At 58.2% G+C, this 24393-nt stretch overlaps 1 protein-coding gene across 6 annotated transcripts in view; it reads right to left on the bottom strand.

Annotated features, from left to right (window-relative positions):
• Positions 1–585: 585 nt before the first annotated feature.
• Positions 586–24393, bottom strand: part of DOCK6 (dedicator of cytokinesis 6) — a 41089-nt gene continuing 17281 nt past the window's right edge. The window contains exons 19-50 of one of the 6 annotated variants that reach the window (XM_087425435.1): positions 23713–23799; positions 23189–23420; positions 22770–22931; positions 21924–22087; positions 20832–20936; positions 18953–19045; positions 18594–18689; positions 17661–17801; positions 15042–15155; positions 14776–14946; positions 14048–14187; positions 13790–13959; positions 11600–11760; positions 11049–11231; positions 10579–10705; positions 10155–10239; positions 9909–10005; positions 9686–9820; positions 9228–9380; positions 8869–9027; positions 8630–8730; positions 6793–6985; positions 6569–6712; positions 4356–4487; positions 4256–4270; positions 2846–2977; positions 2671–2760; positions 2157–2393; positions 1889–2032; positions 1701–1807; positions 1259–1420; positions 586–832 (exon numbers count right to left, since the gene is read on the bottom strand). In XM_087425435.1, the coding sequence (XP_087281561.1) occupies positions 790–832; positions 1259–1420; positions 1701–1807; positions 1889–2032; positions 2157–2393; positions 2671–2760; positions 2846–2977; positions 4256–4270; positions 4356–4487; positions 6569–6712; positions 6793–6985; positions 8630–8730; positions 8869–9027; positions 9228–9380; positions 9686–9820; positions 9909–10005; positions 10155–10239; positions 10579–10705; positions 11049–11231; positions 11600–11760; positions 13790–13959; positions 14048–14187; positions 14776–14946; positions 15042–15155; positions 17661–17801; positions 18594–18689; positions 18953–19045; positions 20832–20936; positions 21924–22087; positions 22770–22931; positions 23189–23420; positions 23713–23799 (4275 nt within the window). In that variant the 3' untranslated portion in view covers positions 586–789. The remainder of the gene's footprint in view (positions 833–1258; positions 1421–1700; positions 1808–1888; positions 2033–2156; positions 2394–2670; positions 2761–2845; positions 2978–4255; positions 4271–4355; positions 4488–6568; positions 6713–6792; positions 6986–8629; positions 8731–8868; positions 9028–9227; positions 9381–9685; positions 9821–9908; positions 10006–10154; positions 10240–10578; positions 10706–11048; positions 11232–11599; positions 11761–13789; positions 13960–14047; positions 14188–14775; positions 14947–15041; positions 15156–17660; positions 17802–18593; positions 18690–18952; positions 19046–20831; positions 20937–21923; positions 22088–22769; positions 22932–23188; positions 23421–23712; positions 23800–24393) is intronic. The other 5 variants (XM_087425436.1, XM_087425437.1, XM_087425438.1 and 2 more) reach the window with 5 other exon arrangements.

Here is a 24393-nt window from a genome sequence, read left to right as displayed (position 1 = left end):
GGCGCGGAGGGCGGCGGCGGGAGGTCACCCCTCCCCCTGCCGGGCCAGGGCTGGAAGCGGCCCAGCGCAGGCCGGGACACGGTGGCTTGACCGCCGCGGGGCGGGGAGGGGGCCGGGTCAGCGCGAGACTGCACAGGCCGTGCTCAGGGCTGGGCTCCGTGGTCAGCCAGACCTGAGCTCCAGTCACAGCCCCACCAAGCCTTCAACTGCCCCATCTCTAAGATGGGGTTCAGAACGCTGCCTAGCTCACAGTGGTGTTGACAAGACTCACTAACTGGGAGGCAGGGACTTAATGGAGGTCCCTCCGGCAGAAAAGCCCATAAATGGGGCAGTGTCTTTCTGGGAGCCATTTAGTACAGCAAGGGTCTAATAAATGTTACTATTATTCCCCATGTGCGCATGTGACACAGTCATTTGTGTGTGGCCTTCCCCACTATAATGTCAGCCCCACAGGGCAGGAATGTGTGGCTGTGGTCACTGCTGTGTCCCGGGCACCCAACAGGTTCTGTGTCTGTCCCTCGACAATCAGGGTGTATGGGCAGGCTGCACACGTGACCCAGCCCCCAGGGACCACACCACACTGGCTGCTTATAAAAACCACTTTAAATTAAAAAAGGTAAGCATCAGTGCACACAGATGGGAACAGACAGACAGACAGACAGAGGGCCCAGCCCCGTGTGCAATGTGGTCACCCCACAGCTGAATGGGCAGTGGGGGAGACCCCCAGGAAGGCCAACAGCTGAGGCCAGGGTGCTGGTTCCTCTGGGTGGGGCTTCATGCCCTGTGGGCTCAGAGGTCAGCCTTCCGGAAACTTGCTCTGTTCAAGGAGTTCCTGGGGGAGGAATGAGGTGGGTCAGCACGGCCACAGGACCCCCAACTCCACAATGCTCCCCAGCCCTCCTCCTTCTCCTCCAAAGATCATTCTAGGCTCTTTCTTGCTCCTTTCACATCGCTTCTGATCCAGCTGTGGATTCACAGATTCTTGCTTGGAATCCACCACTAGAGATACGCATCATGCCCATTTTACAAATGTGGAAACTGAGGCTCAGAGAGATGAAGTCCCATGTCTGGGAATTGACCCACCAGAACCCAAAACGGCTGCCCAGAGCCTGCCTGCACGCACACATCCACGTATTCACATGCTTGTGTAAAGCCGTAAGCGCACGTGTTGACGTGCACACAGACAACAGCCCCCACCCTGGCTTGTCTTTGCCCGCCTCCTCTTCCCCTCTCTAGAGTGGGGGGCCCAGTCAGGCACCTGAGGCCGGCCGTGGTGGGCGCCAGGAGCTGGGGCAGACGCTGGGTGAGCAGAGGCTGCAGAGCCTCGCGCAGGCGGGAATAGTTGCGTTCCAGCTCGCGGTGGTACTCCTTCTGGTCCGGCCCAATCAGGGCCTTGTTCTTCCGCAGCGCATCCTCACACCTGAGGGCCGGATGGCAGGAGATGCTCAGGGGCGAGCACCCAGGAGACAAAGCACGATGGAAGGTGGGGGAGTCCATGAGGTGGGCTCAGGAGCTCTAAGGGGAGTCTGATGGGTAGAGGGGACTTGATGGGAATCAGAGACGTGGGGGACCCCTCATGGAGACTGCGCACAGAGGGGCTATAACAGGGGTCAGGCTGACAGGCTGTACTGGGGCTCAGGTCGGCAGAGACCCGTAACGGGGGGCTGGCGGGCGGGGCTGTAATGCGGCGTCAGGCCTACTTTTTGCAGAAGTCCTTGAAACAGAGCCGCAACTTATTATGATGCCTGAAGAGCTTGGGGTCTTCCGGGATCTCTGTCAAGAACACCTGGGCCACCTCCAGAGGACCCTGGGGGGTGAGAGGGGCTGGTGAGGGTGCCTGCGTGGCCCCCGGGGGCCCCGGGCAGCCCGCGTCCCCCGCCGGCCGTGCCTGGTTCACAGTGGGCCCCACGGAGCCCTGGAGCACCATCTGCAGCATCTTCGCGTCGGGCGGGTCCTGCTCGGTGGCGAAGGCCAGCTCCCGAGTCTTCTTCTGCATGTCCTCGATGGCCACCTCCACGGGCGTCAGCACTGTCTGGGGGTGGGGGGCGGCACGCGGTGGCCGGGGTCTGGAGGGTGGAGGGTGGGGGTCCCCTCGCCTCCCCACCCGGGTCTGGGGTACGCGGGCCTCCCTCCGCGGAACGAGGTCCCCCGCCCACCTCCTCCCGGTGGCACACGCGGATGCGCGTCTTGATGTAGGGGAAGGCGTGGGCTGTGCTGAGCAGCGTCTTCCGCTTGTGCTGTTCCGGGAGCTCGCCGTGCGCGCGCCCGTCGGGCGTGAAGGGCGTGCAGAACAGGAAGGTGCGCAGACCGTAGTTGCGGTCGAAGTAGGTCACGCGGTCCTTGAGCTCATAGGTGTCGAAGTGCGGTTCCACGTAGGTGATCTGGATGTAGGCCTGGGGCGCGCGCTTCGGTGTGAGGCTCCCACAGCCGCAGCACACACACCCGGCGCGTGCCGGCCTCCCCGCGGGGCCCCTTCCCTGGAGAAAGGGGATCTGGGCCTCCCTGATCTGGGGCTCCCAGGTCCCCCCACATCTGGGTGTTTGGAAATCCCCTGAGGAATACGACTTAGGGTCCCCGAGGAAAATAAGCTTTGGAGTTTCGCAGAGAAACAGGATCAGAGGGTCCCCAGGAAATAGTACTTGATCCTCCCTGAATGTAAGATTTGGTCACCTTCTGGGGGTCGAGCTTGGTCTTGTCCACGGGGTTCGAATCTTTGACAATCTCGACCACGTCCTCCCCGAACCTCTCGGTGTAGAACTCCTGGGGACATAGGCAGACTCAGGGCCGCCCCGGTGCAGCACCCCCGCGCCCCAGGGCGCCCCGCCCCCGCCCCCGCCGGCCGTGCCTCCAGCCGGTGTGAGATCTCGGCCAGCTTCGTGATGGACGGCTCCTTGTACACGAACTCCTGCTCGTCCAGGTCGCCGAAGCGCGCGCCGTAGAAGCCCACGCGGAAGTACGTCCCGAACACGCGCTGGGGCTGCGGGAAGGGGGTGGTTGCCCGGAGGCCCCGCTGGAGGCCCCCCTGCCCCGGAGACGCGCGTCCTCGGGCCCCGCGTGCGGAAGAGGTGGGCGTGGGCGGGTGACCCCGAGAACGACACCACACAGGCACAGGCGGGGGACCCCGAGACTATCGGGGCATGGACCCAGACGACGGCCAACTGCCCACCGCCTCGCTCTTCCTCCCCAGCCTGTCTTCTCCCTCCCTCCCCCAAATCTTTCTTCTCATCTAACACAAGCCCCTCGTTTCTGATTCTCCTCTCGGGTCCACGCAGTTTTTCAGGGTCTAGATCTCAGTGTGAAATTAGGACTAGGGTTCTATCGCTCACAGCTGGGCTGGGTATACAGCAGGTGCTCAATAAATGCTTGAGTGGCTGAGGGAAGGCATGGCCGTCTCTTGCTCTGGGATAGAGGCTCTGGCTCCCTTATTCTAGGGCATCCTCTTCCCCCCACAGCTCTAAGTTTGGAAGAAGGGAACCCCCCACTCCCCGCTGGTACACTACCCTCCATCGGAAAGGAAGGGGGCCTCCATGTTCACTCACCAAGGCAGATCCGGGCAGGGTGGGGTGGGCACCGGGAGATTGGGGAGGGGGGCAGAGAGACCAAGTCATGGGAGAGGTCAGAGGTCAGAGCCCCCAACCCCCAGGGTCCTGGTTATGCAGCCCCGTGGAAACCATTCCCCGGGCAGAGACTAGAGATCCGGGGAGACAGGGGACATGCCCGCCCCACCCGGCCCCCACCCGGCCCTCCCGCCTCAGCTCTGGGTCCCTGCCATCTTTGGCCAGAAAATTCTCCCCAAACTAGGAGATGCCTAAAAATAGACCCAAGTCGGGGAGTGGCGGGAGAGGGGGGTAGTAAATGGCGAGGGGGAGCAGAGATTCTGGGGGAAGCTGGGGAGACAGAGAGAGAGGGAGACCAAGAGAGAGACAGAGACAGGGAGAGATGGAGGGAAAGAGACAGAGAGACAAAGAGGAAGAGACAGAGGGAGGGAGTGGAGCCCCCCCTTTCAGGCAGTGACCGAGCTGGCCCTGCCCGAGGGAGGGGTGACTCTGGAGAGTTCCACGCTGCGTGAGTCACAGGCTGCCCTCCAGATCGGGGGCAGGGAGGGGATCTGGGGGGAAGGAATGGGGTGCGTCATGGCCCACCGTGCCCCAGCGGCGGGCAGCCGTGCTCCTCCAGCGCCCCCTGGTGGTCGCTGACCACTGCGGACTAGCTGTCATGGGGGCCCAGAGGCAGGTGGCGGCCGCCGCTGACTCACCTCCCAGCCCGAGCTCTGTGGGGCAGAGAAGTTCAAAGTCAGCTGAGCCTGGGGGGAGCGAGGGCCAAGGCTGGGGTCTGGGAGGGCACCCAGGGCCCACCTGGTGCATGATCTTGGTGAACGCCTCCTGCAGTTTGCCGTGCACGGCAGCCAGCTTCTTGTAGTCGCGGTGGGCTTCCAGGATGGGGATAAGGGTCTTGTAGACCTCATTCACCGCCTCGTAGAGCCCGCCCTGGGGGTGGGGGCGCGTCATGATTCCCAGCAGCCTCCCTGGTCTACTCTCCTGCCTGGAACAGCCCTCTCTCCACGCTCCTACCCACCCTCCAGGGCTCCAGCCTCCATCACCTCCTCCAGGAAGCCCACCCTGACCAGCCCCGCCCCAGATGGGGCACCAGCCTTTCCACTCAGCCCCCATAGACCCCTCTGTGGTCTCTACCACACTTATTATAGACCAGGTGCTGTGTACATACTTCACCCATTGGTGGGAGGAGCTGGAGTTTTTTCTATTCCTCAGAGGAGAAACTGAACCTCAGAGACATAGAGGGGCTCCCCAGGGCCAGGACCCGAACGCCAGCCCTTTTGGCCTGATGCCCAAGACCTCCAGGCCCAAGTGCCTCCTGGCACGTGGTAATGGTTGCTCCTGAGTGCCCCTCAGCCCCAGCCGGTGCCAGTATCAAGCCTGGCACACAGCAGGTGCCCTGGGATATTTGCTGACTGACTGTCAGAAGGTCTGTGTCTACCGTCTGGCTTCTTCTCCTGATACCTTTGTCTCTGAGACTCCAGCAAAGTGACAATAATGAAAACAACATCACTAGGGGGACTGGCACCACAGAAACCTCGCTAGAAAACCTGACCCCAAATCTGAGCAGGGCCCCAGATCGAATCGCCAGTTCCCAGAAATGCGGGGAACTAAGGAACAGGTTAAGTGACACCACAGGGACACAAGCAGCCCCGTGTAGGCCAGAAAACCCCCGGAAACAAAACCCGGGTCCCCTACAAGTGAAATGCAGACAAAACCAATTGCTTTCACACTGACGAGCCAATTGGAGGAGAAAACCCCTTTACGACGGAGGAAAATAAAACGCCTGGGCGTCAACCTAACAAAAAATGCATAAAACCTCTTTTGCAAAAAGAGGGGAACTGAGGCCCTTTTTTTTTGTTTTCTTCTGTGGATTAAAAGAGACTTAAGAGACTTGTCAGTCCCAGCCATTGTGGGTCTCATAGAGATCCTGATTCAAACAAACCAACCACAAAAAAAATCGTTTTGAGATAATCAGGGACCTCTAAGCATGGACTGGTATTAAAGAATTCCTGTTGACTTGGTCATGCGGGATAAGAGTTGTGTAAGAGGGACTTCATCAGCCCGGGCCGCACAGAGAGGAACCTGTGGGTGTGACAGGGTGAATCTGGCATTTGGTTTAAGCCGGAACTTCTCCGACACCAACGCACACAGGAATCTCTGAGATCTTGTTAAAATCCAGGGTTGCGAGGGCTTGGGGGCCCCATGACTCTGTATTTCTAACAAGCTCCTGGGTGATGCCCACCCTGCTGGTCCTCAGACCACACGAAGTAGCCAGGATTTAAAAATTCTCTAGCCGATCGGTTACATTCGGTTTCATCAATTTGTGAAAACTGGGATCTTGTCTTTTTAGGTGTCCAAAAATAATAATAATAATTCAGCAAGAAACAAACAAAAAACTAGAGGCAAAGAGAAGATGAGACAGGATGGTAAATAGAGGTAGTTGCTGAATTTTTGGGCTGGGGCTAGGTGGCAGGGGTACAACTTTCTTTTACATATGCTTGGATTTTTTTTTTTTTTTTGGTGAGGAAGATTGGTGCTGAGCTAACATCTGTTGCCAATCCTCCTCTTTTTGCTTGAGGAAGACTGTCCCTGAGCTAACATCCATGCCCATCTTCCTCTATTTTGTACATGGGACGCTGCCACAGCATGGCTTGATGAGCGGTGCGTAGGTCTGCACCCAGGATCCAAACCCGCGAACCCTGGGCCGCTGAAGCGGAGCACGTGAACTTAACTGGTATGCCACCAGGCTGGCCCCAGAATTTTCTATAACAAAAAGCATTTTTTAATAGTAGCTAAACGTATGGAAGGCTTACTATACATCCAGCCTGTGTGCCAATGGTTTTATGGGGAGAAAGGCAGTAACGGGGGCAATTCTCTTTCTGCAAGTCCCCCGCCTGGAAAGTGCCTGGGCAACCGCCTCTCCCCGAGCCTCTGGGAGCACGTCTTGGCCCATTGGCGGGTCCCTGAGGCTGCCCTGCCTGAGCCCCCATCCCCGGCGCCCCTGGTCTCACCATGGTGAAGTAGGCGGCCGCCTGCTCCAGGAGCCCAACCAGTCCCAGCTCCGTGAAGTGCTTCCCAGAGCAGAAGCCCTCCTCGTCGGGCGATAGGATGTCGTCGGAGATGGCGGACTCCTCCAGCACGTTGGATGAGATGTTCTGGGGGGGGTGGAGGTGGCGTCAGAGCTTGGTCCCCTCCCCACGTGTGCCACCGCCTGGCCGCCCCCCCGGCCGCTCACCTGGAAGGAAACGCAGCCCACGGGCAGGTGGCGGCTGTCCTCGAGCAGGGCGAGGTACTCGGCCACCAGGGCGGCCGCGTGCACCATGCACTGGGCGGCCTCCGCATGGTTGCCCAGCTCCGCGTGCTTCCCCGCCATGTTCTGCAGCCATGTCAGCCGCAGGTCCGGGGAGCCCTGGTAGCCCCGGGCAATCCTGCAGCCCAGGCGGGGGGAGGATGGGGACTCACTGTGCCCCCCGCCCGCCCCTCACCTGTCCATCCCCTTCACGTGGTGCCCCACCATCTGCCCCACGGACCAGCCAGTCTTCTCACCCGTGCCCCATTCACCCGTCCATCCCCTCACCTGTCCATCCTTCACCTGTCACCCCACCTGTCCATCCCCTCACCTGTCTCCCCACCTGTCCATCCCCTCACCTGTCACCAACCTATCCATCCCCCACCTGTCCATCCCCTCACCTGTCCATCCTTCACCTGTCACCCCACCTGTCCATCCCCTCACCTGTCCATCCTTCACCTGTCACCCCACCTGTCCAACCCCTCACCTGTCCCCCAACCTGTCCATCCCCTCATCTGTCTCCTCACCTGTCCATTCCTTCACTTGATTCACCTGTCTGTCCCCTCACCTGTCTCACCTGTTCATCCCTTTGCCTGTGTCCTCACTTGTCTCCCAACCTATCCATCCCCTCACCTGCCCCACCTCTTCATCTACTCACCTGTTACCCCATTCACCATTCCATCCCCTCACTGGTTACCCTACCTGTCCATCCCCTCACCTGTCTCCTCACCTGTCCATCCCCTCACCTGTTCCCCCCGCTGTCCATCCCTTCACCTGTCTCCTCACCTGTCCATCCCCTCACCTGTCCCCCCAGCTGTCCATCCCTTCACCTGTCTCCTCACCTATTGTTCTACTCATCTTCTGACTTGTCCTTCTACGTGTCTCCCACTGACCGACAATCTCCTCATCTGTCCATTCCCTCACCTGTCTCCTCATCTGCCCATCTTCTCACTTGTCTCCTCACCTGTCTATCCCCTCACCTGTCTCCTCACCTGTTCCCCTGCCTGTGGAACACTTTGCCTGTCTTCCCATTCGCCTGCCCATCATCTCCCCTCTTCTTCTATTCACCGGTCTTCTCACTTATCAACCCGTCACCTGTCCGTCCCTTCCCTATCCAACAAGTGTCATTCTCTCACTTGTCCTTCTGCTCGTCACTTTATCTGAGGAACCGTGAGCCACGCCCTACTCACTGTTCCCTTAGCTTATGCACCATGTCACCTCTCTACCTCGGCCCCTCACTCCCACAGGTCCCCTGCCTTCCCTGTGCTCCCATCTCCCACTCCCCGATTTCTTACTAAACACCCCTCACCTCTCCTCCAAATCCCTGCTGCCCTGACCTGTCACCCCTTCACCAGCTAGCACCTCACCTGTCTCTCGCACCTGTCCCCTCACTGGTCCTTGTTCTCATTTGTCATCTTCATCTGAGTATTCATCTCACATCCTTTTTAACTGTTCATTTACCTGCCCCCCCACCTGTCCGCTCACCTGCCCGCTCACCTGTCTCCCACCTGCCCGCTCACCCGCTCGCTACCTGCCCGCTCACCTGCCCCCTCACCTGCCTGCTCACCTGCCCCCATCACCTGTCAGCTCACCTACCCCCGACCTGCCTGCTCACCTCTGTGCTTGCTCACCTGGTCATCTTCCTCTGTCTGCTCTCCCAGCGCCTCTTCACCTGTCCCTCACTTGTCCCTCTTCTCACCTCCTCACACATCTGCTCCCCTGTCCCTCTCACGCCTCCTCTCCCCTCACCACCTGTGAGTGAGTATAAAGGCGGCCCCCTCACCTGTACATGAGGTCGATGAGCATCTCGGGGTCCTCCTGATGCTCCTTCATCTTCACCGTGTCGGTCAGGATCATGTGCAGGTTGAACATGAGGTCCTGGACCTGGGGTGGGGGATGGGCGGGGGGGCCAGTGAGGGAGTTGGGAAGTGACGGGCGGAGGTGGCGGTGTCAGGGGTTCAGCAGGGCACCCGGGTTGCTGGGGGCGGGAGTGGGGGGGGGCAGGGGTGGGCGGTGGGTCACCTGCTCTGCGAAGGTGCTGTCACGCAGCCCCACGTCCTCCTCGGCATAGGTGAGGATGGTCTTGAGTGAACGCCGGAGATGCTCCTCGCTGAAGTTCTGCGTCGTCCCCACCAGGGATGAAAGTGACATGGTCACCTGCATCTTCACACGGGCGAAGTTCTGTGGAGGCCGGGAGGGAGTGCACCTGAGGGCCTTGGACCCTCACGCCAGCGCCTGCTCGACCTGCTGACTTCCCCCTCCTCTCCCGCCCTCCGGCTATCCCCCCAAAGACCAGGCCCCCACCCTCTGTCTAACCCCCGAGACCACGCCCCCGCCCTCCCCAGGGACTCGTGTGGACCACGCCCCCCGCCCCCACTCACGTTGCCGATCTCGAAATTCTGGCGCATCAGGAGGTAGAGAGAGGCACTGGCATGCGTGCGGATGACGCTGATGCGGCTGCCGCAGTGTCGCAGGAGCCTCAGGCAGAGGTCGGCACATAGCTCTGTGTCCTCCTCGAACAGCAGCTCTGGAAACTGTCCCACGAGGGTTGACACAGACACAGGTCAGCGCCTCCCGGTTCTGGCTCAGGGGCCTCCCTGTTCTGTCTGTTTTCTGCCTTCTTTGGCCAAACACGGCTTTGGAGTCAGACGTGGGTTTAAGCCCTTGCTGTGTGACCCTGGCTGAGTTACTTTGCCCCTCTGATCCTCAGTCCCCTCCTTTGTAAACTGTGGCTAAGGAGCAAGTGTCTGCCTCATGGAGTTGCTGAGTACACAACAGGTGCTCAATGAATGAGCTGCGACTATTCCTCTAAGAACCGTGGCTGGCGAGTGGTGCTCACCTTGGACACCAGGGCCCGCTGTGTGGCCAGGCCGTGCTGCAAGAAGAGGGCGCTCTGGGCACTGCCCAGACTGTACAACACGACTTTCAGTACTGCACCCAAGATGCTCTCCCGGGCCTCCGACAGCATCACTGTCTGGAGGGTCAAAAATCCAGCTGTTAGAGACTGGGGTGGTCAGAGAAAGAGAGGTCAGAGGTCAGGGAGATGCTGGATCAAGCCCTACCTGCACAATGATCTCCAGTGTATCCAGAACCACCAGGCTCGCCTCGGTTGCCAAGTTCCCGTCCACCAAGGCCTCATGTTCCATTTCATCCTTGGTCCTGGAGGGAACAGGAGAGGCTTGGGGGGCCTCTCAGAGCCAAACCCCATCCCACGGCTGAGCTCTCTCCCCCTCCCTCGGCTGCCCTGGAGGCACCGGTCCTCTGTCAACAGGTCTGACCCGAGCAAACAACTTCCCGCCCACACCCACTTGTCCACACGGTCTGAGGTTTGTCTCCAGTGTGTGACGCTCTTCCGCCAGCGTACGTTGTCTTGGTTCCCAAACGGACTCCTCTCTGAGATGCATAAGCACATGTCCACAGATGTGCAAAAACATAGAGACAGGTGACCACGAGAAGTGGACAGGCACAAGGAGACACATGTAGGATGACCCGTGAGGACACCAGGTGACGCGGATGCTTGCTGAGTGGATGCACACAGTCAGACAGGAATGACACGGGACGGGGGACACAGACACGCACGCATATGGGGATGACGCACGGACTGCTTTCTGGGAAAAGTGAGCTGACAGGGAGGGACGGATGGCCCCTGTCTTGGGGCCCCCCGGATGCAGGTTGGGAGCAGCCAGTGGGGACGTGCATAGGGGACATGCGTAGGGGATGTGGCCCTCTCACCACGGCTCCGTCGCACCATCTCTTGTCTTGCTCCAATGGTGCCCAAGATGGCTTCCTCCAATCGAGCCTTCATGTCCAGTGATTTCTTGAACGTGAGGCTGTTGATCCTCTCAAAGGCCTTTTTCCCCTGGGAGGGCAGAGAACGGGTTCAAGGTTGTCTCTACCCTTTTCCGTAGGGACCATGCCTGGTCCCACTCCTTCTGGCCCTTTCCGACCTTAGAACCTCATGTTTGAAGACACAGATTTCCCCTTTACTGCGAGCTCTCGGCACCTTCCAAGTTCTATTCGTGAAGACAATCCTCCCTTGTCTCTTTGGCCTGGCACAGAAACAGTCTACCCCTTTCCCCCTCAGGAACTGGGGCACTAAGACAGTCCACCCCTTCACATCCAGCTCCCCACGGCATGCCTGGGCCCCGGACGCATCCTCGGCCTGCCTCCTACACCCCAGTCCCCTGCCCACTCCCACAAACCTTGTACTCGAAGGCAGCCAGACAAAGGTACAGCAAATCCAGGAGACGACCCAGCTGAGGGAGGGCCAGGTCAGCAGCCCAGCGCTGCAGGAGGGCCGGCTCGGCGTTCTTCAGCACCCACAGCACACACACCAGCAAGGTGCGGCTGGACTCGGCAGACAGGGGACAGCCTGAGCGAGAAGCCTGGAGCCAGAGAGGGGAGAGGGAACTCAGAAAGGACAGAGTCGAGTTACGTTTTCTCCATATTAAGAGAAGACCTGGCCAATTGGTATTTCATTCCATAACTACTTCTTTTTTTTTTTTTTTTGGTGAGGAAGAGTGGCTCTGAGCTAACATCTGTGTCCATCTTCCTCTATTTTACATGTGGGATGCCACCTCAGCATGGCTTCATGAGTGGCACGTAGGTCTGCGCCTGGGACCCGAACCTGCGAACCCTGTGCCGCCAAAGTGGAGTGTGCGAACTTCACCACCATGCCACTGGGCTGGCCGTTCATTCCATAACTTCTATTACTGGGGTGGATGGTGTCTTTGGGGGCCGGCCCCGTACTCACCGTCGCTGGGCCCTGGGAGATGCTGGCCCGAGAGCCAGGGGCCAGGGGGCCACCGGCGATGGCCATGGCCACTGAGGGGTTGATGGTGCCTCCAATGTCCCCTTCCCCTTCTGTGTCGGAGTCGAGCATCGAGGCCAGTCTTGACCGTTGACCTGGGCCCTCTGGGGGGAGGGGCAGAGGGAGAGAAGAAGGAGGCCTTGGTAAGTGCTGTTCCTCTGTCTCAGATCTCAGCTCAAAAGTCACCGCCTCAGGGAAGCCTTCCTTGATACCACCTCCCAGACCAGGGTGGGACTCCAGTTACTCAGTCCCAGAGCTCACTTACTGGACTTGTAATTAGAGACACTCATTGTGCGACTGTTGGGAAGACCCACAAAGGCCTGGGCCGTATCTGCTCTGGCCACTGCTATAAGCTCAACACTTAGCACGCAGCCTGGCCACAGGAGTAGTAATTGTAAAGAGGATAACGATGACAACAACAGTAATAAATGATGCTGCTATTATTATAGCATCCATGTGCTATATCCTGGCATCTCCCATGTGCCAGATGCTTTTCTAAGTACTTTGAAAATATTAACTCTTAATCTTCAAACCAGCCCTATGAGATAAGTGCTTTTATCATCCCTACTATATAGATGAGGAAACTGAAGCACAGAGAGGTTAAGTTACTTGCCTGGGGTCACACAGGAGGTAAATGGTAGAGTTAGGATCTTAACCTAAACAGTCTGGATCCAAAATCTATGATCTTAAAAGAGTACCCCTTACCCCCCAACCAGAAAAAAGTCTCACCAGAGAGAGGAGCTGCCAACAATACAGAACACGTCTCACCCTAGAGATTCTTGAAACAAAAGGTCGACTGAGTCTAACTAAAGCTCCAGTCCAGCTTAACCTAGCTCAATTTCTTCCCGGATTGAGGTGATCAGCCCCTTACCCCATCTGCCTAAGAGGAAAAGAGGAATCCTCACTGGGGAAAGATGACATTGCTTCCATTCCGATGGCTCTTCTACACACAATGTCCAAAATACAATAAAAAATTACCAGACACGTGAAGAGGCAGGGAAATATGATTGGCAGGAGAGAAAAAGGCACAGAGTTGACCAAAAGTTAGCAAACAAGGACTTTAAAACTAAAAGTAGGGGCCGGCCCTGTGGCCTAGTGGTTAAGTTCAGCGCGCTCCGCTTCGGTGGCCTGGGTTCGTGTGTTTGGATCCCGGGTGCGGACCTACACTGCTCATCAAGCCATGCTGTGGCAGTGACCCACACAGAAAACAGAGAAAGATGGGCACAGGTGTTAGCTCAGGAATAATCTTCCTCACCAAAAAAAAAAAACAAAAAAACACCAAAAAACAAAAGTAGAGGAAAAGATGGACAAAAATTGGTAAAAAGATGGAGAATTTCAACAGAGAATTGGAATCTACGAAAAAAATCAAAGGAATGTTTTACAACTGAAAAATATAATATCTGAAATTCAGAGCTCAAAGGATGGGGTTAACTGCAGATCCCACACAGCAGAAGACAGAAGTAGTGAACTCTAAGACGTGCACAGAAAGTTTCCCAAATGAAGCACAGAGAGAAAACAGCACACAGCACAGCAGACACGTGTGACATGACCAAAATATCTAACATACGTGTAATTGGAGTCCCCGAAGGAGAGAAGCAAGGAAACGAGGCAGAAAAAAAATTCAAGAGATAATGATTGAGAATTTGCCCCAAACGATGAAGGGGATCAAACCACATATCCCAAGTCTGTGCTTCCTAGCACTGCACATATGTCCCTCAGTAGCATCAATGAATGTGCACACGAGTGAATTAAAGATCACAGGGCTCCAACCCCCCTCTCACCGTGATGTTCCCTTCCCCTTCTCACATCCTCTCCACTTAGAGAATAATAAATGTTATAACAGCTCCCATTCATTGTGTGCTGACAACACCCCAGTATGACACTTCCCCAAATTTTCACATAATCCTAGGACCTAGCTGGTGTTACTACTATCCCCATTATACAGGTGAGAAACCTGAGGCTCAGAGAGGTTAATGGTTTTCCTGGGGCCCCACAGCAGGACCTGAACCCACTCCTCTGACCCTAACATCTGGGCTTTCGTTCCTAACTGCGCTCTCCCACCTTTCCCGACCTGAGCCTCGTGTGACTAACAAGCCCCTGCACCGTGACCCTGTCCAGCCCCGGCCCACTGACCAGCAAAGTCGTGCAGCCGTGGCAGCGTGTCCCGTGCGAGCGACAGCAGCGGCAGGTACAGCTCGGCCACACGGGCCTTCACGGTGGCATCAGTGTAGCGGGGGTCAGCGTCGTGGCTGCAGAGCAGGCTGTGGACGGCACTGATGGCCTTCTTGTGCAGCAGGGACACCCTGTGGGGGAGTGGGGTGCTCAGGATGGAGTACATACAGCTTCTGGACCTTCCCACCCGCCCAGAGGCCAGACAGGGCCCATGCTCACCCCTCAGCCTCCGGTTCCAGGGCCAGCGCCAGTTCTGTCAGCAGGAGCCCAGCCAGGAAGTGCTGCTGTCGGAACGGCCCGCTCAGCTCGAACATGCTGGTCACCTTGGGGTCTGGGGCTTGGCTGGAGAAGGTGGAGCTCTGCAGGGGGTGTGGGGAGAAAGCAGAATGGCAGGAGGCCAGCAGTCAGGAGTCAGAGGTGAGAGATTGGGATTAACTCATCTGAGGTGATGTGGATATGAAAGTGAAGGTCAGAGGTGAGAGACTGGGATCAACCTATCTGAGGTGACAGGGCCTGGGGTCAAAAGTCAGAAACAGTGGATGGAACACTGTTCTGGGAGTTACGATTTAGGGGTTAGAAATTAGAAGCTGGTCCTTCCAGGAAACTGCCGAGAAGGAGGCGTTAGAGGTGAAGAGTCAGGCCCCTGGGACAGTAGCCCGCTGTGAAATGGACAGAGACCAGGGAATCCCAGAAGATGGTTGAAAGCAAGAGGTCATAGGTCAAGGTGAAGAGTCAGGCCCCTGGGACAGTAGCCCGCTGTGAAATGGACAGAGACCAGGAAATCCCAGAAGATGGTTGAAAGCAAGAGGTCATAGGTCAAGGTGAAGAGTCAGGCCCCTGGGACAGTAGCCCGCTGTGAAATGGACAGAGACCAGGAAATCCCAGAAGATGGTTGAAAACAAGAGGTCATAGGTCAAGGGGAGGAGCCAGAAGTGAGGCAAGCCCACCTGGGAGGTGGTGGAGGATATGGAGGGTGAGGGCGAGGCCGGGGGCGACAGGGGGCAGCAGGGGAGGTTGAGGGTCACGTAGTGCTCGTGGCTGCACAAGATGCGGGTGAAGTCCATGCGCAGGGTCAGCAGGGCCGCCGGGTTGGGGGCTGACTGCAGCCGTGTGGCCACCTGCAGGGAGAGGGGTCAGCGGCAACATTTACGTGGCCCCGCCCACCACGCCCCGCCCCCTGCAGGTGCTCCGTGCCCGCCACGCCCACTCCTACCTGCTTGTAGTGGGCCCGGACCAGGCTGAAGACGAAGCCGCGGTCTGCCAGGGACAGCAGGTCACTGAGGAAGAAGGCCAGGCTGGCGTTGAGGTGCTCGGCCAGCTCCGCGTCCTGGGGACACAGGGCCTGTCAGCGCACGCCCGCGCGCCCCATCGAGCCTCGGGCCCGCCCTGGGCCACCCAGACCTCCGGCAACCGCGTCACGGCCCCAAAGCCCCGGGTCTCCTGACACGCCCTCATCTCTGGGCTCCGCACACTCCCAGCCTGCCTGATTGTCCTCCTCCCTCTGACTTCCCCTTTCTTCCCCACACTTACATGTCTACACTCCTCCAGACTCCGTTCAGAACACTTTTCTTTCCTCTCTCACCAGATTTGAATAACACAACACGGATTGGGGCTGACTCCCCTATAGATCCTGAGTACTGAAACTCTTATCAGAGCTCAGAGCTGGGTAGAAACTACATTTCCCAGGCTCCCTTGCAGCGGAGACTGACCATGTGACCACATTCTGGCCAATGGGATTTGAGGGGAAGTGAGGTGCCCCCTCAAACAGAAGGGGCAGGTCCTTCTGTTCCCAATGCCTGATGTGGCGGGCACCATGGTGAACCGCAATGGCCAGGCCCACAACACTTATCCTCAGAAATAAACTTTGGTCACATTTAAACCATCTGTGATTATGCTCAAGCAAATTAACCCCTGCCCCAACTGATATGCCCTCCGCAATCTTTAATGAGCATCTACTATGTGACAAGCCCTGTGAACAAGGCAGATGCAGTCCCTGCTGCTTGTCCAGCTCACAGTCTCATGTGGGGGGAGATAAACAATAAACAAAAGAATTCCAGATAGTTCTACGTGTTTTTAAGACAACAGAACAGCGTGCTGTTTTGAGAGAAGCTCAAAGGATGAGAAAGAGCCGAGGGGAGAAAGGCATTCCAAGCAGAGGGAACAGTATGTGCAAAGGCCCTGGGGCAGGATGTGCCCTGCAAGTGCGAGGAACAGCAAGGAGACTGCTATGGCTTCGAGGCCCAGCTGGGACTCGTTCTCCCCTCGTGCTCTCGTGAGCCACTCCGTGGCCTCCCAAGTCAGCCTCAGTGGCCTTCAGTTCCCTGTGACCCAGATAAAGAAAATATAAAACCTGCCGAAGCTGAGTCCTTGTGGGGCAGAGACTGGGTCTGCCTTGTGCACAGAGCCTGATACAGTCGGTGCTCAATAAGTGTCAAGTAATGGAATGAAACAGCTGTAGCCCATCACCAATGCCCCACTAGCAGCTGCAACGATGCTGCTTCTCAGGGGCGTGTTCGAGCCCTTCCTCGGGTGGTTTCCTGACAATCTGGGTCAGCCCTGGGAACATCAGCCCTTGGAGAGGCTCCAGCGAAACAAGGTCGAGACCTTTGAGACCAGTCCAGAGGTTGCGGGAGATTGCACAAGAGCCAGCTGCGGCCAGACCAGTGTTTCGAAAATCTAGAAAGTTCCCATCAAATCCAGATGTACCATTTTGCTTTAAAAATCAGACATTCCGGCCCCCGCTAATGGGCACACGCCTTCTGATCCACCATAAGCCCCACTCTCCCAGCTGAAGCTGGTGGCTTGAGTTCAAATCCCCATTCTTCCCAGCTGCGTGGTATCAAGTTGTTACTCAGTCATTCTCTGCCTCAGTTTCTCCATCAGTCAACTGGAGATAACAATAATGTTAACTTCACGGGGTTGTTGGGAGGATTTAATGATGTGATCTAGGGCCGGCCCCGTGGCTTAGCGGTTAAGTGCGCGCGCTCCACTACTGGCAGCCCGGGTTCGGATCCCGGGCGCACACTGATGCACCACTTCTCCGGCCATGCTGAGGCCGCGTCCCACGTACAGCAACTAGAAGGATGTGCAGCTATGACATACAACTATCTACTGGGGCTTTGGGGGAAAAAACAAATAAATAAAATTATTAAAATATTTAAAAAAATGATGTGATCTATCTAAAGTGTTTAGACACACAGTAAGTGCTTAATAAATGCTGAATATTATTACTATTATCATTATTATTATTGCCTGCCTAGCTCCTATGGGCACTGGAACCAGTGATCCACAACCTGAACAATCATCAAGGTCTCCAAACAGCAACGTTCATTTATTGAGCACTTCCTGTATACTGGCACCACAGGAAGGGGTAATTAATCTGTCCTGTCCCTTCCCTGCCCTCACCAACTCCCATTCCTGCCTCTGCTCACTCCATTCCAGCCATACTCATCTCCTCGTTGTTCCTCTAACAGCCCAGGCACAGTCCTGCCTCAGGGCCTTTGCATTTGTTGCTCCCCGCTGCCTGGACCGCTCTTCCCTCAGGCATCACATAAATCGCTCCCTCACCTCCTTCAAACCTCTCCCTAAAAGTCAGCCCCAGGAGGGCGAGGATTTTGGTCTCTTTTATTCACATTTGTGTCTCTAGCACCCAGCACAGGGCTGTGCACACAGTAGGTGCTCAAGAAATAGATGCTGAAGGAACAGACCGATTCCGCAAACGGGACTCGTGGTCTCGCAGCCATGAGGCACAGGGAAGGACTGGCGCCCCCATCTGGCTGCCTCTATGTCTGCCCTCAAGCCCCGCCCCTCATGGAGGCCCCGCCCCCTTCACCTTGTGGCCCCGGGTGATGACCTCCAGGCCCACAGAGCCCGCCAGGGCCGCGATGTCATCCAGGAAGCGCCCTGGGAAGCGCAACTTGCGGGGCGTGTCCAGCCGCTGGCTGAGGAGCAGGTGCAGCGTCATGCTCTTCACCTGGGGGCGGGGCGAGAGCCACGGGCGGGGCTTGAGGGGTGTGGGCGGCAGGGCCGGCATTGAGGCGGGGCTTGAGGGGTGTGGGGGCGGGGCCTGCAGAGGGGCGGGGCTTGAGGGGCTGTGATTGGTGCTTTAGCAGCAAGGGAGGTGGGCATAAGGAGTCCTAGATGGAGCTTAAGCCTTGTAATTAAGGGCTGAAGGAGGAGCCTGAGGGATGTGGGCGGGGCTTGAGGCAGCCATGGGCGGAGCCTGAGTGGGTCCCAGGCAGAGTGGAGGGTGGGAAGGCTGAGGGAGTGTGGGCGGGGCTAGAGCAGGTCTCCTGGGGCACAGTCTGTGGGGAGGATGGAGGGTGGGGCTTGAGGGGCAACGTTGGGGGGAGTCCCAGCTGGGGCTTGAAGGCCCACCGGATTGCGGGGTGCTGTAGTCAGAAGGTGTTGTTCAAGGTACCTCTTAAAGAGTTTGGGGAGTATCTCAAGTCTATCAGTGTTTCCCTCTCTTTCTGGGGATATCTCTTGGCAGCGGGGGTTGGGGGGAGTCTCCTCACTGGCTAGGGGTCTCACTGGCTAGGGGTCTCTCACTCCAGATAGTCTCATAGGGAAGGGGGGGTCTTCTCTGGGTGGAGGGGGCATCTCTCTAGGGAGAGATCCCGAGGCATATCTTCCCTCTCTCTCTGTGGGGGTCTCTTAGGGCGATTTCTCGGGGGTCTTAGGTGCACTCTCAGGCAGTTCTCTCCCCAAGGAGAGGGGCCCCCTGGGGTTCCCCTGTTCTCCGGCGGGGAGAAGGGCATCTCACCATGAGCTGGAAGAAGAACCAGGCGTGTTGAAGGACAGCCTCGCGCACAGCACTTCCACTGACCACCCACTGGAGGGCCAGCTCCTCGTGAAGCAGCTGGGGGCAGGGGCAGGGGTCACAGAGAGCAGAGGAGCCCCCCCGTACCCCCCTCTGGAGGCCATGACAGGGGAGGAGGCAGCTGGAGGGCTCGGGGTTAGAGCAGCGGGAGGCCATGCAGGAGGAGACAGGGGGCAGAGAGAGCTGACGTGCCTTTTCCCCAGGCTCTCCAGAGCCTGCTGGGATCGGGGTGACCAGAGCTCTGGACCCCTCTGCTGGGGACCAGGCCAAAACTGCGCCACCCACCCCCTGCCTCCCGCTACCTTCTGCACAGTGGGTCTCGGCTGGGTGGCTGGTGGGACCGAGGAGGAGCCCTCGAGGTAGGAAGAGGTTCGGCTAGAGCAGCGGTCGATGGCCTATGACGGGATGGGATGAAGAGGATGTGATGGCGAGGGGGGTTAGAGTGGGAGCAGGCGGTGTGGACGAGGAGGAGAGACGGTTGGCACGGACAAATGAAAGAGGTGTCCATGTGGATGGGCAGTGGGGCCATGGATGGAGGGAGCCGTGTTAATAAACACAGAGGCGAGTGGGTGTGGATGGAGGACAGAATGTGACAGAGAAGATGGGAATAACAATGAAGACACAGTAAGGAGGTGATAAGCAGGGTGAACAGAAGAGGTGAGAATGTGGACGGGAGATGGCGAAGACAGAGAGAGGGATCAGAGGAGGTGAGAGTGAGTGTGGACGATGCAGGGGATGTGAGTGAGTGAGTGAGTTCAGGGGTGGACAGAGGAGGAACAGGGCACGGAGGTGGAGGGAGAGAAAGAAGAGGATGAGAGATAAGGACAGAGGAGGTGAGATGTGGATGAGAGGCAGGGAAACAGCCGAGAGCCCCGGGTTCCAGGCCCGGCCCCCTCCAGCCTTGCTCGGGGCCTCGCTGGGCCTCAGTGTCCCCATCTGTGAAATGGGTATGGCGGCTCAAGCTCCACTCTCCCCTCCTCCTTTGCTGGTCAGGAGGCGAGGCCGCTGACAGGGAGAGGAGGGCAGTGACGGAGTGGCCCTGAGACCTGCCCAGGCCCCTGTCTCGGCACGGGAGGGTACCCCGGCTCCCACAGTCCCAGCCACACATGCTGGCTCCTCGGCCCACACCAGATGGGCCATCCACTGCAAGGCCAGCCTCAGTGCCACCTCCTGCCTGGAATGCCCTCCCACTACCTTGTCACCTCTTATGTGTTCTTCAAGGCCCAGTCCTACTAAAAATGCTGGGGGTGGGGGATGGCAGGGCCCACAAACCCAGATTCCCAGCAACCCCAGGAGAGGACTTTCCAGAAGTCCCCCTGCCCACGTGCTCAGAGCCACATGCGGTGCAGGCTGTCTGGGTGACACGTGCAGAGCTGGGACAGGGCCTGGTACCGAGTGTGCAGAGAAACAAGCCCTGTGGCTTCCTCTTGCTGCCCAGAGGCCTGAGCTTTCGAGCACACCGTGCACTTACACACTTGTGCGTGTCTGATCCGTGTCTGTCTCCCCAACTAGCAGGCAGTTCAGGGGCGAGGCTGGGCCGAAGACCTAGCCCCCCAATGACATCCTGCCTGCGATGCCCTAACTCCTTCCCAGGCCTGGGACTGCTGCGCTGAGCACTTTACTTCGAGTCTTTACTGCATCTGAAAACTCAGAGCCTGGGGCACAGGACTCGAACCCAGGCCAGTCTGAAGGCAATGCTCCTCCCCACACCAGGTGCCTGGGAGGGGGCAGAACAAAGGGAGCTGCCTACAGGGGGCCCTCTCTGCCTGAAACAGGATGGGGGAGCCCAGAGGTTCAGTTCCGCCCCTTTGAGTTGCTCTGTCAAGGCACCATTTGAGTTGCTCTGTCAAGGGGACAGTGAGTGCATTAAAGAAAGAGATGAGGCCATGCAGGGCAGTGAGGTTATAGTGGCTGGATTTGCATATTATTTGCATGCTACTTGCATACCACCCCTGTCTCTTCTGTCTCTGCCTGAGGCTGTGGTCTGTGTGGCAGCAAAAGGCGGGTTAAGATGATCCTGTGATGCCTACAGCACTGACTCCACAGCCCCAAACAAAGGCAGGAGGGGTCTGCCGCCTCGTTCAGGCAGCCCTCCTAGGTTAGTCGGTTACAGTCAGGAAGTGGGCAGGAGCTCATGCTGAGGTGGGATCACACGCGAGCAGGGGCAGGTAGGGAGGGCACCTGTCTGGGGTCGGCCCCGCAATAAGGGGGTGCTCGTCGCAGCACAGCCTTGCTGCCTCCTGGAGCATAAGCAGAATTCACCCAGGAGTGTGAGCGGTCGATACCCTGGAGATACATGGGTAAGAGGGAGGAGCCATGGGCAGAGGGCGGGGAAACCAGCATGAAACACCAAGTGTGGTCACTGCCCGGGACCATACGTGTGCCTGCATGGGCACCCACACACAACCCTGAAAATGTGTGTGCAAATATGTACATGTGTATATGCAACCGTGTATGTATGTGCATGGAGTGTGCACATACATGCACCTGTCTACATACGTGCATGGAGTCATGCATATATGCCCCCGTGTGCATATGTGCTTGGAGTGCACACATATATGCCATGTGCATATGTGCTTGGAGTGCACGCATATATGCCCCCATGTGTGTATGTGCACAGAGTGCATGCGTATATGCACCCATGTACGTATGTGCACGGAGTACATGCGTATAAGCACTGTGTCTGTATGTGCATGGAGTGTATGTCCCGTGTCTGTGTGTGCATGGAGTGCATGCATATATGCCCCCGTGTCTGTGTGTGCATGGAGCGCACGCATATATGCCCCTGTGTCTGTGTGTGCATGGAGTGCACACGTATATGCCGTGTCTGTGTGTGCATGGAGTGCAGGCGTATATGCCCCCATGTACGTACGCGCATGGGATCCACACGTATATGCCCCCGTGACTTACGTGCATGGGGTCCACAGGTATATGCCCCCGTGTACGTATGTGCAGGGGGTACACACGTATATGCCCCTCTGTATGTACGTACATGGGGTACACACGAATGCGCACCTGCTGCACTATGCACACACAGCTCTTTTTCAACCAGGCCCAGCTCCAGCCACCCCTCCCTGCTCAGCCTGGGAGCATGCAGCCCAGAGCAGAGTCCAAGTCACAGCCCCCACCTGTGACAGCCCCGCTCCCCAGAGTCAAGCTTCGTCCGTACTGTGTTTCTGTTGCGTACTGTCCTGTCAACACCGAGATCCTTCACCAGCCCGCCTGGCAGCCACAGCCTGTGGGGCTGGAGATGCCAGGGCCCCCTCGCCCTACCTTGCTGGCCAGGATGCGTGAGACCTCATCGTCCACAGAGCCAGGGCCCACGGCCAGGTCAGGATTGCTGCTGCTGATGCTCTTGGAGCGGGCCAGGTAGAGGCTGGCAGGGCGGCCAGGGCCACGGGCCAGTGTGGCAGGCTGCACCGTCACCGGAGGGGACCCTGAGGATGGAGGGAATGTGGTCAGCCACCCGCCCACCTGCCCTGATGACCCTCTGCCCCTTCCCAGTGAGCCATGTTCCTTCTCTGAGCCTCCAGGTTCCTCATCTGTGAAATGCGTGTGATAGTGACTGCTCCCTCAGAGAGATTTGGGGAGACTGAAAAACACTGAGAACAGTGCCTGGCACACAGTAAGTATGCAGAGAGGTTACTATAAATTATTGAGCGAACGAAAAACAAAATCCAACTTTATTGAGTGCTCACTATACCAAGCATTTTACACGGATTACTATGTCCTTTACTATTACCAGCACCCCAAGTAGGGAGGTACCATTATTATCCTTGTTTCACAAACGGAAAACAGGTCCAGAGAGGTGAAGTCACTTGCCCAGGGTCATGGAGCTTGTAGGAGGCAGAGCTGGGATGCAAACTCAGGCAGCCCAGCTTGAGTCCCTGCTTCAAGCTACTAAAGATGCTTATTGACTGGCTGAATCACCCGCCAGTCAAGCACACTGACCACACCCCTAGGATGGGGCAAAAGTGAGCAAAACGTTCTCTCTCTCTCGCAAACCAGCCAAGGCCTGTGCGGCCTCAGGGCCTTTGCACATGCTATTCCCTTTGATTAACATGAGTATTCCCTTTGACACATATTTCCCGTCCCCCAGGATCTCCCACCAACACTCACCACCCGGGAGGCTGGGCTCAGTGCCAGGCAGTCGGAAGGCGTAGTGAACATAGGCAGCCAGCACTGGGCAATGACCACGGGCATCTTGGGCAGCTTCCAGGCTCCGGTGGACAAGGCTGACCACGTGGGCCATTGCTTCAAAAGCCCCACGACCTAGGTTTACTGCCGGGCAGAGCAGAAGTCAAGGTCCAGGGCCCAGGGCCTCCTAACTCCCCAAGGAAGAGACTTTAGGGTTCAAGGGGTCATATGGCCACAAAAGGTCACAGAGGACCCGCTCTGGGCCCAGGAGGGTGGGGGCCATTTTCCAGATGGGGAAACTGAGGCAGAGAGATAACTGGGCTACAGGTGGTCACCCAGGAACAGACTGAGGAGCCATTTTCCAGATGGGGAAACTGAGGTCTGAGGCCGTGCCTGCTCACCTATCTGGCCGCCGATGATCGGGGGCCGCACGATGAGATGCACGAGCTTGTCCAGCACGTGGTGGGAGAAGGCGACCAGGGGCTCGGGGCTGGCGAGGCGCAGCGCGGCCAGGCTGGCCCGCAGCTCCTGCTCCACGGTGGCCTCGCTCAGCATGGTGTCCTTGAGCCGGAAGGGGAAGGCCCCCTCCTCCAGAACGTGCACCAGAGTGAAGAACTTGTCCAGCTGGGGGTCCTGGAGGGGACCGGGGGTGAGCGGGGCGTGCCAGGGCCTCTGGCCCAGGAAGGCCTTGGGGGACTGGTTGAGGAGCAAGGGACGAACACGGGGAGGAGAGACCACGCAGGGGGCCAAAGCCACAGCTGGGGTGGTCACTGGCACGGCCACCCCGCCTGGGTCAGCAGCCTCCCTGGGAGCCCAGCACAGCTGACCCAAGTCACGTCCACGGCCCGAGGCCAGCCTCCCTGGTCAGTGGGAACGGCTGCCCGACCCCAGGGCCGGACTCCGGGGTCCCCGCCCCACTCCCTACCTGGGGGTGCACGGAGGACACAGCCGTGAGCTCCACGCTGAACACGCCCTTGTGCCCATCCACCCAGCGCATGCCCGGGAGCGCCACCTGCGGGAGGGACGCACCGGCTGGGCGCTGGCCGGCCCTCCCCCAGCGATGGGGTGACCGATCACCCAGCGGTTGCGACACGGTGGCCTGAGCACGGCCCCACTTGGGGGGGCAGCCGGGCACCCTGGCCCCTGCCCAGCCCAGGGGAGGGGGGCAGATGGGAGAGGGCGCTCTGGGCGGGGGGTGCACTGAGCAGGCTGGACGCCCGGCATGCTAATGGGGAACGGAGACCAGAGACCCAGGGTGAACGGTCCTGGGTCAGGAAACAGCCTAATGGGAGGCCCCGGGGAATTAATGAAGAGCTCACGGGTGAGAGGGAGGGTGACAGGGCATGAACAGGGGTGATCAGCCCCAGAAATACTCCGGGGGGCAGGCAGGGCTGCTCTGCTAGTGGAGGCCTGAGCCAGAGACCAGGGGAGTCCTAGTGGTGGGAGGTGATGGGGCAGGGCTGGTGGGGACAGGGAGGGACACACGGGAGCAGTGGGACACACAGGGGCGATAAGAGGGGGTGATGAGGCAGCCAGGGGCCCTGGAGACCCTAACGGAGGACAGCAAGGCCCCCGGGGGCGTTGATGGGAAGGAAGGCGGGGCCCT

Source organism: Ceratotherium simum, chromosome 39 (genome assembly GCF_057802395.1).
Source record: "Ceratotherium simum simum isolate JZ-2026a chromosome 39, ASM5780239v1, whole genome shotgun sequence".
Lineage (NCBI taxonomy): Eukaryota > Metazoa > Chordata > Mammalia > Perissodactyla > Rhinocerotidae > Ceratotherium > Ceratotherium simum.
Note: the sequence above shows the minus strand (reverse complement) of the source record. Positions and strands in the feature narration are given on the sequence as shown.